The sequence below is a fragment of the Balaenoptera physalus genome (assembly GCF_965194825.1).
Source record: "Balaenoptera physalus genome assembly, chromosome: 1".
Lineage (NCBI taxonomy): Eukaryota > Metazoa > Chordata > Mammalia > Artiodactyla > Balaenopteridae > Balaenoptera > Balaenoptera physalus.
The window spans coordinates 92,360,677-92,373,242 of record NC_138882.1 but is presented as its reverse complement, the minus strand read 5'-3'; the positions used below and the strand labels follow the sequence as shown (position 1 = coordinate 92,373,242).

Below are 12,566 nucleotides of genomic sequence, written 5' to 3'. Positions count from 1 at the left end.
GTGATATATGTGTGTGTGTGTGTGTGTGTGTGTATGTGTATATAGAATATTATTCAGCCATAAAAAAAGAAATCTTGTCATTTGCAACAACATGGATGGATCTAGAGGGAATTATACTAAGTGAAATAATTTTATAAAAAGGCAATACTGTATGATCTCACTTATATGTGGAGTCTAAAAAACAAAACAATCAAAACAAAATGAAAACAGACTCACAGATACAGAGGACAAATGGGTGGTTGCCAGAAGGGAGGGGATTAGGGGGGATGAAATAGGTGAAGGGGATTAAGAGGTACAAACATCCAGTTATAGAATAAATAAGGCACAGGGATGTAATATAAGAAATATAGTCAATAATACTGTACTAACTTTGTATGGGACAGATGGTTACTAGACTTATGTGGTGATCATTTCATAATGTATGCAAATGTCAAATCTCTATGTACACCTGAAACTAACATAATATTGTATGTCAACTATATTTCAATTTTAAGAAAAGGCTCTGTCACCAGAAAAAAATAACTGCTTGGTTGGGAGAGGAAATGAACATTTATGGTCTATGTAATCCTTACCACAGCACTGTAAGGAAGTATTTTAGGCTTTGTTTTAAGGATAAAGAAGCTCAAGTTCAGAGAACTGAAAGACAGATAACTTGCTCAAGTGTTAAGTGGCAAAGTTTCAAACTCAAGTTTGCCTGATTCTAAAGTTTGTACTCTTTCTTCTGTGCCAGTGATGATCAAACTTTAGCTCCCATCAGAATCACCTGGAGGACTGGTTAAGACACCAACTGCTGACTCCACTCCCAGAGTTTCTCCATTAGTAAGTCTGGGATGGGGTGGAGTAGAGAGTAGGTAGGTGGGGAGGGGAAGTGTCTACAAAGATAAAGAAAACCTGCTCTGGAGAGGAGCACAGTCTACCGAGGACTCCTTAAGATACAAATTGCTGACTCCAACCCCAGAGTGTCTCCATCAGTACATCTGGGATGGGGCCCATGAATTTGCATTTATAACAAGTTCTCAGGTGTTGCCAATGCTGCCAGTCAGGTAATCATGCTTTGAGAAACATTGCCCTATGCTGTTATTTCCTGACCTCACCTGGGAGCCTGTTAAAACTGCAGAATCTCGGGCCCCACACCAGAGCCAATAAGTCGGAATCTATATTTTAACTAAGTCCCCAAATAACTCATATGCACATTAAAGTTTGAGAAGCACTTCTATCACATGTCACTTATATACATTGCAATACCTTCTCTGATGTAATGAACACAGTGTGCCATGAAATTTCTAAAGGATAACTACCAAAACTTGATTGGTGGGCTCAAGGAATCCTTTACAACAGAACTGAGATGGAATCTTAATCTTAGAGGCTCTGAGGAAGGAGCTTGGTGTTTTTAAAGAACTAAGAGAAGTCCACAACGGGTGAAGTGTAGTGAGTTTGAGACAAGGTGAGGGTAGAGAAGCAAATGGAGCCATGCCTTGGAGTCATGCTAGGTCATCTGGATTTTATCCTAAGAGTCATGAAAGGGTGCCCAATGATCCCCTCAGGCAACAGTGTGCTGGTAAACTGGCTCTCAGAAAAGAGCCTTTATCAGTAGCATTTGCCGATTTCTATGGCATAAGAACTCCCAGCATGGCTGACTGCAAGCTAGTGATGGTTTAACAGCTGGCTCATAAAGTTTCTCTCATGAGTGTATATAAGCTGGCTCCAGCAAAGCACTGCCCTGGTTTATCTCTGTGTGACCTGAAGGGATTCATGTTGAGATGGTTCTTATATTAAATAGTAGTACACAGTGGCTGGAAATCAATAGCCTCAATCAGCCAGGAATACATAAAATGCTAACTGGCTCTGGGAAATTTCTTCCCATGTCTGTTTTACCTTTTTGAGAGGTTGAGACTTGGGCTTGGAACTCAGCAAATAGTGAGGTAACCTCACTTTCTCTTTTCTTGCTTGTCCTGCCACATCCTGCAGCAGTGACTGGGTTGGAATTTTCAGAGGCACACATGATTCTGGTTCTGTTAAGAGAGAACATTGAAATTACACCACGTGGATGTTGCTTCCAAAGACATTCAAGATCATACAAGAGCATAGAAGAACATAGAACCAACTTGGGGAATTTTCTTCTTTCCTTCTTAAAGAGATTATTTACAGGAATAAAGGCTTTTATTAATTCTAGTGTTCTATCTTTGCATTTTACAAAGAGATTTTACCTAAAATTAGTCTTCACAACAATCCTATGAGATGGGCAGGGCAGATGCTATTAGCATCACCTTTTTTTTCAATAAATGAGAAAAGTCAGATTCTAAGAAATCGAGTGACTTGCCTGTAAATCAACAAGGTACAGTTCAATAAAATGTTGACTCTCAAAGATTTCTTAAAACTAATGAGGAAAAAAATCTTAAGAATTTCTTTGTTTCAACTAGTAAATTTATAGTTCGAAAAAGTGGTGTAGTAATCATAGATAAATTAAGCCAAGGAATTAAATCCCCAGATCACTAAATTTGGTGAAGGAGGGAGTAAAAGTAGATAATCTACTCAGCTGCAATTTTATGTATTTCTCCAAATATCCAGGAAGTTTAATAAGAATTGTGTTTTAGATCAGCATATTTAAACATCCTTTCTTGAATTTAAATCATCAAGAGAGGAAAGGGAAGGGAACCAATATCTGAGTGTCCACTGTCTGCAGGCAAGCACCACATGCATGTTTTTACATTTAGCATCTCACCTAGTTCTCATGAAGTCCTCTGAGCTGAAGGTAATGGTAACTGTAATCTTTGTATGTTGAGCATTCTCCCCATTGCCCACCTCCACACCCACCCCTAGCACACACACTTCTAGTGCCACAACATCCCTGGCCCCAGCCATCAGGATGGTACATGACCCAAGCAAAGCCAGCACAGGCCCTTCACCTGGATATTTCCTGAAGCTGACCGGGATGATCCCATCTTGTCCATTGGCTTATGGGTCTGGAAGAATCAGAACCTTGGACCTCTCTGATCATGTCCCTGCCACATGGACATAGCCTATCCTTTGTAGGAGAGGATAAAACCAAACAGGGCAGCAGTCCCTAATTTTTTGGCACCAGGGATGGGTTTTGTGAAAGACAGTTTTTCCATGGATGGCGGTGGCGGGGGTTGGGGGATGGTCAGGCGGTAATGTGAGCGATGGGGAGCGGCAGATGAAGCTTCACTCGCTTGCCCGCCACTCACCTCCTGCTGTGCGGCCCGGTTCCTAACAGGGGGCTGGGGACCCCTGAAACAGAGACAAGTAAGGATGTGACAACACAGAGGAGGGGAGGATGCCCAGAGAGACAGACAATCAGATGCAAACACTCCCCTGAAAAGCCTGAGTGCCCGCATCCAGTCATCCCTGGGCTAGCGCCATAGCCACTCTTCTGTGGTTTGCTTTTGCGCATCAATAAACACCACCCCACCCACTGGCTTTTTTGTTGTTGTTCAATGGGTTTGAGTTTCAGTTCTCAAACTGAAGAGTCCTGACTAATATAACAGTAGTATCTCTTTTCTACAGATGAGGAAACTGAAGTTAAAAAAACTTGTCCTGGAAACTGAAAAGTGGCAAGGTGGGACGTATACCCAGGTGTGTCAGATTCCACAAGGATCACACTCCTGATAGTGTAAGATAATAGAAAATGAGTACTCGTCTCTGCCCCTGGTTCCTGGCATGGCACTCCTAAATCCCTTGTGATTTCCTAAGTGATAAGAGTGTTAGAAGTATCTTTAAATATTTGGTCTTTGACCCTGATTCCTGACACAGAGCTCCTAAATCCCTTAGAAATTCCTGGGTGATAGGTGTGTCTTTTGACCTGAATGAAGTGACTCTTGGTGGGCTCCTGGATAGCTTCAGGATGGGGGCTGGTCATCAGGAAAACCAAGCCATGATTAGAAGCTTGGAACTTTCAGCCCCACCCCGCCCCCATCTTCTGGGAAGGAGAGGGGACATGGAGATGGAGTTAATCATGCCTACATGATGAAGTCTCCACAAAAGTCCCTACAGCACAGAGTTCGGAGAGCTTCCGAGTTGGTGAGCACATCCACAGGCCGGGATGGTGGTGCACCACAACAGCACAGGGACAGAAGCTACCTACCGTGCTAAACCCTTCCAGACCTTGCCCTGTGTACCTCTTCCTCTGGCTATTCATCTCTGCCATTTATCATGTCGCCTATTATATAATAATATATGAGTTCTGTGAACTGTTCTAGTAAATTATGGAAACATAATAGGAGGTCATGGGAACCCCAATTTATAGCTGATTGGTCAAAAGCACAAGTGACAACCTGTACCTGTGGCTGGCATCTGAAGTGGGTGGTGGGCAGCCTTGGGAGACTGAGCCCTTAACCTGTAGAGTCTGTGCTAACTCTGGTTAGTGTCAGAATTGAATTGTAGGACACTCAGCTGGTGTTGCAGAATTGCTTAGTGTGAGAAAAAAACATGCATATCTGGTCACAGAAGTGTTCCATATGAGTAGTGAGTTTTTTCTAGACAACTACCCAGTGTGTCCCAAATTCACCTGTGCTTCATAATCCCCTGGGCTGACTCCTATAAAATAGAGATTCCCTAGCCATATACCAGATAAGCTGTATTTCAGACCAGAACAGAATCAGAATCTCTGGGAATGGAGCTCAGTGATCAGTGTTCTAACGTATTTATTCTCTTTGGTCACTACTGCCTACATAGGCAACCATTCTAACGACCTGATGTGTCTTTTTGTTTGTATTCTTAGCATATGCATATTACTGTCTTACATGAATGCATTTTACCAGTCTAATGGGTACCAAATAATCTCTCATACTATTATTATTAATAGTAAATACTGATATGGAGTTTCTCATGTGCCAGGCACTGCTGTAAGCATTTTACATATACTAACTAATTTAATCCTCACAACCCTATAATGTATATACCATTATACCCCCTTTACAGAAGAGGAAACAGGAATATATAGAGGGGTTAAAGAGCATGCCCACTGTAACATAGTTATTATATGAGGAGTCAAGTAGAGCCTGACATAAGTTATTATATAAGTCATATTATATATATGTCATTATGTAATTATATATTATATAAGTCATAAGCGATTATATAAGGAGCCAGGTAGAGCCTTAGCTCTGCTGTATACCATACTGCCTCCCATAATAGACGGATTATTATCCACTGAAGCCTACCCAGGGCTTCCCTAGGGATGGGGGGTGGAGGAGGGAGTACTTGAGGGGCTTGGAACAGCAGCTGGTCACCAGCTGATACAGAAGTATTTTAATACTTAAACAACTGGGTGACTTCCCTGGTGGTCCAGTGGTAAAGAATCCGCCTTTCAATGCAGGAGACACGGGTTCGATCCCTGGTCGGGGAACTAAGATCCCACATGCCATGGGACGACTAAGCCCGCCCGCCTCAACTACTGAGCTCGCGAGCCTCAACTAGAGAGCCCACACGCTCTGGAACCTGCATGCCACAACTACAGAGCCCACGCGCCCTGCAGCCTCCACACCACAACCAGAGAGAGAAAACCCGCACGCCACAACTAGAGAGAAGCCCGGGCACCACAATGAAGAGCTCATGTGCTACAAGGAAAGATCGCGCGTGCTGCAACTAAGACCCAATGCAGCCAAAAATAAATCAAATAAATAAATAAACAAACAAATAAATAAATAATCTTTAAACAACTGGGATGGTCCAACTAGTGGAATCATCTGAAATTACGGCTGAATCCGACACAACTGAAGAACAAGTAATGGTTCCCTGTTTCTATGCTGAGGTCGACTGTGGTATTTATGCACAATAATGTTTTGGTTTTGGTTTTTTGCTTCCTCTCAGAGCATAGCTTTATTTACTTCTTCTCTGAGCACAGCTTCCCTGTAGATGGAGTGTATTTCTCTGCCCCGTTGACTCTGAGCTCAGCCTTAGGACTTGCTCTGACCCATAAATGTAGGTGAAAGCGGCTGCGCCAGTTCTGAGCAGAGGCTGAGAGCGGCAGTCCGCAATCCATCTCTCTCGATCCTCCTGATTCACCTCTCCTGAGCTCCGACCCTGTGTCCTGAGGACAGCCAGCCACAGAGGGTGGGGCTCCTTCAGCACGGGAGCGGAATACACCTGAGCTCTGCCTGCGGCCGCGGGTGTACTAAAGAAAAGCTTAACTGCCTCCCTGGAGAAAAACCGCCCTGGTTGGTACACTTTGCAAGTGTGTGGCATTGGCTGATTTCTCACGGTGGCTGACTCACGCTCTCAACGTGGTGTCATTGAATGTGGGGCTGGGAAGAGACAGATCTCAGGGGCCTGGTGCCGACTCCAGCACGTGCTGCCTGCAGTCTGGAGCAGGCTGCACAATCAGCTCACAGCCCCCCAAACTGGTTGTTTAGCCACTATAGGATTTATGCAGTGTTATCATAGCGAATGCTGACAAGTTCATTTTTATTTCACCAAATCCAAACCTCCTCTGACTCTCTTTTATTTCCCAAACATTTCTTGTACTATTACCAAATAAGAATACTCTGATCTACTTACAATGGCTTCCAGTTCATTTCTACTCAGGCTTTTGAACACATTCTTTCTTTCTTTCTTTTTTTTTTTTTATAAAATACTCTTTTCTCTTCCCTACATCTGGAGGGTAGTGTAGTAAACTATAGAGAATTCAGAGTCAAAAACTCATTTTCTGGCACTGGCGCAGTCCCAGATTTGCTGTATGATTTTAGATGTTGCTTGACTTTCTCTAGGTTTCAGTTTCCTCAAGTGAAATGAGGGTTGTCTCAGGTGATCCAATCTTAAACTTTAAAATCTGTGCAATTGTATTTATTCTTTAAGACCACCTCTCCCATAAAGTTTTCCCCACTGCTTGTGTTCATCTCTTCCTACCCTGAACTTCTTTAAACTTCATTGTTTATATCAAAATTTAATTTACCACTTATAGTGGAATCACATTATTGTCTCTTATTAGCTCAAGTATTTCAGCGTGTAGGGGTGCTGTAGGTGTCCCTCTTGTTTCAAAACAATTTTTTTCCTCCTTCAAACACTCCCATTCCTTTGAATCTCATGCCATCGTACTGTTTTACCTACGACATCTCCAAGTAGTTGTCATTTACTGACCTTCTCAGTCATTCCCTTGATTCATCGCAGATCTTGACATCTTGGGTGGTCTTCCACTTCATGGCTCTTGGTGACATCCCCTGGATGACCCATCCAACACCCTGTCTGCTCTGATTTTTCCATCACCCTGTTTCTTCATCTCTTCCTCTTCTCCATCTCAGAAACTCCCATGGTCATATCTTTGCCCTGGGCAACACCAATAATTTTACCACTTTCCAAATCTCTGTTTCAAGCTACCCTCTCTAGATCACTACTTCCTATTCTTCTAGCTTATTACTCTATCATATCTGTCAAGCAATTATTTGACCTTCTTGAGACCTCTAATCAATGGACACTGTCACTTTAAACAATCAGTCACCCTTTCTTGTTTTGCTTTCCTGTTTCTCTGGAATGGATTTTATACTCTTATCGTTATATCCACTCCTTTGCCATCACACTCACTCATCTCCCCAGTACCATGTATCTGTATTCTTTCTCCTCTCTCCTGTCACTGTGGATGAGGTGACCCTACTCACATCCGAGGTCAAATCTGCCACTCAGGGTCTGCCCCAAATGTCATGTTCTCTCACCTTCTTTAACACTTTGCTATCCTGCAATCAGGCTCCCTTCTCCTGCATCATAAGTTCTCTCTTCCTACAGAATTATCATCATTTGCAAATCAACATGCTCTAGTATGTCTAATTTTAAAAAAACCTCTCACTTGGCCACACATCTCCCTCCAGCTGCAGTCCCACTACTTTATTCTTTTCTGCAAAACTCTTGGTTACATCTATGTATTCCTGCTGCCGCTGCTTCCTCTTTAGCCATTCTATACATAAGCGGCTTCAGCTGGCTTTGGTCTCCCCCGTGCCCTGGAACTGCTCTTGTCTAGATCACCAGTGATCACTATTGCCCAATTCCATGGTTATTCTTTATCTTACTCGACTTTTGAGGAGCATTTAATATACTCGAAACACTCAGTCATTTTCACACTCCTATTTTTCATCTACCTTGCTGGCTTTTTCTTCTTAGCTGCCTTAACTGGTTCCTCCTCTGCCTGATTTTTACATTCTAGAGTTTGTCTTAGGTTGGTTCTCAAAGCATGACCCTGTTTCAGCAACATCTGCACCATCTGGAAACCTGGTACAACTACCAATTCTCAGCCTCACAACTGGTCACATTAGTTAACTTAGGAATCACCCTTGATTCCTCTTATTTCTCACCCTCATGTCCAATCGACCAGCAAGCCCTGTTGTCTCTACCTCCAGGATATATTTCCAATCAATTTGCTTCTCACCGTCTCCACCTCGAGCTCCTTAGTCCAGGACTCTGTCCACACTCACACGTATCTTCTGTTGTTTCCTCCCTGCTTCCACCTTCCCCACTTCTCCCTTCCCTTGCCACGAGCTATTGGCCACACAACTACCAGAGGGATCTTTTTCAAATATAAATTAGTCAGGTAACGACCCTGCTGCTCAAAACCTTCCAGTGGTGTTTGACTACAACTCCACTTAGAATAAAACTCAGAGTTCCCTATGCAGCATCACGGGATCTCACTGCTGTCCCTCTCTCTGACCTCATCTTCTACTTGTTCTGATGCCCATTTTCTTCCAGCTCCATGCCTTATTTTCTGTTTCTTCTCTCCTCAGGGCCTTCATATTTGCTGTTCCCACTACCTGGAATATTTCTTCCCCCCCAGTCTTTGAATGGCTGCCTCCTTCTTGTCCCTCTTGTCTCAGCTCAAATGTCCCTTCACAGAGGGACCTTCAAACCCCTTAATGGAGTGCTGTCTCTCTGCCCGAGACACTCTCCATACATTATACTGTTACACGATGTGACACCATTTATCATAATCTGAAGTTGATGTGTTTACTTATTTATTGTCTAGGTTTGCCCATAGCATGTTCAGCTGCATATGTCTTTGGCTTCTTAATTGCTGTATTTCCATGCCTAGAACAACGCCTGGCATTGAGTAAAATCACCCCCTAAATGAATAAACCTTATAAGAGAGATAAGATTAAAGTCAGGAAGGCAAAAGGCTTGTACAAGGTAAATCCCTAATTCACCCATAAATGTGGCAAGATGCTCCCTCTATAAGAGGTAACTAAGACCCATCAGCAGATTCCCAGCTCACTTTCAATATGGAACATGCCCACAGGAATCAAGGGGTGCAAAGTATCTACACAATTTAAATTACTCTGTTTTTCTTTCTTTCTTTCTTTTTTTACCACCCATATTTAGTTGAATTAACTGCTGTGAAATCAGTGTAATATGACTCCACGGGAACTAGATATTATTCTGTAGTATTCCACACTTCAGTTTCTGCTACCCCAATAAGACGATGTGCTGTGCAAGACAGAGACTACATCTTACGTTTCTCTTCTAGCACCTGCAGACCAAGGAATTAATAGGTAAATCTAAGTCCAACTACCAAATTACTGGCTGCTCAAACAAAGCTACCAGGTTCCTGAGTTTCAGTAAATCACACAAGCTCTTAGAACCATGAGGGATAAAATAAAATAATAAATGAATCAAAATAAAATAAAATGAAGAAATAAAATAACAAATATTAAAAAAAATTTTGTCATCTCTTTCCTTCAATGTGGGACTTGTAGTCATTCTCAAAATAGTTTTTGAGATACTTTGATGTGCTAAGAAGCCTTACAAAGTCCCATAGGTTCAGGATACATGACCCTCTAGAATTTTTTCTGTAACCGCCAACCATGCCCTCAGCCCCCAGGGCCATCTCCCATACTCCAAAAAGACATGATGTTCAGTGTTGAGAAACAATGAGATGAAGCAAATGACTGCCATACCTTTGATAGATACTGTTAAATTTTCAGTTTGTTTCTGGCTAGCAGACTCCTTGGTATTCGCAAAGTTCTCCGATTTTGGAAGACTAAGTGTATCTGAGGATTCCTGTTCTGAAACTTTATTTTTCTGGGAACCTTAAAAAAAAAAAACCCAGAACAAATATTTTAAAGTGATATTCTGGACAATGATACGATGACTACTAATGTTTGTATTACAATGAACAAGGGGCCTTTCCCCCCACCCTCTTTAGAAAGACTAAATGGAAGAAAGCCATGAAGAGGCTGGGATTATCATTATATGACAAATGTTTGCCATTAACAAACAGGACAGTATCTGTAAGACTCAAACTCCCAAGGAGCTAGCTGGTTCTTTCCGGGCCTTATGACCACATAATAGTTGTTACCTTGTTGGCTTATGAAACAGGGACCAGGTAATTTGGCCTACTTTTACTTGGCAAGAGTAACTAAAATGTGATATTTTTTTAAAAGTTTCCACTCTTAAATCCATTTATTACTATGAACATGTAGCTCTTTATTAAAATGCACTCTAAGAAATCAGTGCAATATGAAACAAGTTTTAAATAAATATATCAAGGACTGGGGATGCAAACACATTTCAATTTGTGTGTATGCCAACCCTGGTTAAATGGTGGTGGCTGCCTGGAGGACTGTGTTGAAAAAATTGTGGCCTCGCCCCCTTTCAAGGGGAGAGTGGGTTTCATTGGTTAGTGTCGTCTGCCCAGGGTGCAGGTGGCAGCACAAGCACCATCAGACTTCATCCCTGATTTAGCCCCATCACATCTACAAGTCATTGTTCCAGCCTTAATCTTTGCTTTGCAAACTCTGTGGTAATTGGCTGTGCTCATTCCAGGCAGCTGAATTTGTGGTATTGTACAGTAGAAAATCCCTCTATCTGGGCATTTTAACCACCCAGTTTGTTAAAGAGAAGCACTAAATTTCATTTCATCCCTAAATTCTTCAACATGCATCTCCTGAAATGAAGACATTCCCCTACACGTTCACAACACCATCACCAAACCCGAAAAAACTTACAGTAATCCAACAATGCCGTCACATATAGAGTCTCTAAATCAAACTCATGTAATTCATCCAAAAATTTTCGATAGCTGTTTTTTTCTCAATCCAGCATTCAAAATGTATGTATCACAAGTAGTTTTTATGCCTCTTTTGTCTTTTTTATTAGAGAACAATCACCTCATCTTCAAAAAAATTTTTTAATGACATTTACTTTTTTTTTTAACATCTTGATTGGAGTATAATTGCTTTACATTGTTGTGTTAGTTTCTGCTATATAACAAAGTGAATCAGCTATACGTATACATATATCCCCATAAACCCTCTCTCTTGTGTCTCCCTCCCACCCTCCCTATCCCACCCCTCTAGATGGTCACAAAGCACTGAGCTGATCTCCCTGTGCTATGCAGCTGCTTCCCACTAGCTATCTATTTTACATTTGGTAGTGTATATATGCCAATGGTACTCTCTTACTTTGTCCCAGCTTATACTTCCCCTTCCCCGTGGGTACATCTCTGGGCTTTCTATCCTGTTCCATTGATCTATATTTTTGTTTTTGTGCCAGTACCATACTGTCTTGATTACTGTAGCTTTGTAGTATAGTCTGAAGTCAGGAAGCCTTATTCCTCCAGCTGTTTTTCTTTCTCAAGATTGCTTTGGTTATTCGGGGTCTTTTGTGTTTCCATACAAATTGTGAAATTTTTTGTTCTAGTTCTGTGAAAAATGCCATTGGTAATTTGATAGAGATTGCATTGAATCTGTAGATTGCTTTGGGTAGTATAGTCATTTTCACAATGTTGATTCTTCCAATCCAAGAATATGGTATATCTCTCCATCTGTTTGTATCATCTTTAATTTCTTTCATCAGTGTCTTATAGTTTTCTGCTATAGATCTTTTGTCTCCTTAGGTAGCTTTATTCCTAGGTATTTTATTCTTTTTGTTGCAATGGTAAATGGGAGTGTTTTCTTAATTTCTCTTTCAGATTTTCCATCGTTAGTGTATAGGAATGCCAGAGATTTCTATGCATTAATTTTGTATCCTGCTACTTTACCAAATTCATTGATTAGCTCTAGTAGTTTTCTGGTAGCATCTTTAGGGGTCTCTGTGTATAGTATCATGTCATCTGCAAACAGTGACAGTTTTACTTTTTCTTTTCTGATTTGGATTCCTTTTATTTCTTTTTTATCTCTGATTGCTGTGGCTAAAACTTCCAAAACTATGTTGAATAATGGTGGTGAGAATGGGTAACCTTGTCTTGTTCCTGATCTTAGAAGAAAGTGTGTTCTGTTGGTTTTGGATGGAATGTCCTATAAATATCAATTAAATCTATCTGGCCTAATGTCTCATTTAAAGCTTGTGTTTCCTTATTTATTTTCATTTTGGATGATCTGTGCATTGGTGAAAGTGGGGTGTTAAAGTCCCCTACTATTATTGTGTTACTCTCGATTTCCTCTTTTATGGCTGTTAGCATTTGTCTTATGAATTAAGGTACTCTTATGTTGGATGCATAAATATTTACAATTGGTATATCTTCTCCTTGGATTGATCCCTTGATCATTATGTAGTTTCCTTCTTTGTCTCTTGTAATGGTCTTTATTTTAAAGTCTGTTTTGTCTGATATGAGAATTGCTACTCCAGCTTTC

At 41.3% G+C, this 12,566-nt stretch overlaps 1 protein-coding gene across 1 annotated transcript in view; it reads right to left on the bottom strand.

The window, feature by feature from the left end:
* SPAG17 (sperm associated antigen 17) overlaps positions 1–12,566 on the bottom strand; it is a 352,647-nt gene that overhangs the window by 26,428 nt on the left and 313,653 nt on the right. Inside the window, exons 44-45 of the mRNA XM_082460586.1 lie at positions 9,891–10,022; positions 1,876–2,012 (exon numbers count right to left, since the gene is read on the bottom strand). Of these exons, the coding sequence (XP_082316712.1) occupies positions 1,876–2,012; positions 9,891–10,022 (269 nt within the window). The remainder of the gene's footprint in view (positions 1–1,875; positions 2,013–9,890; positions 10,023–12,566) is intronic.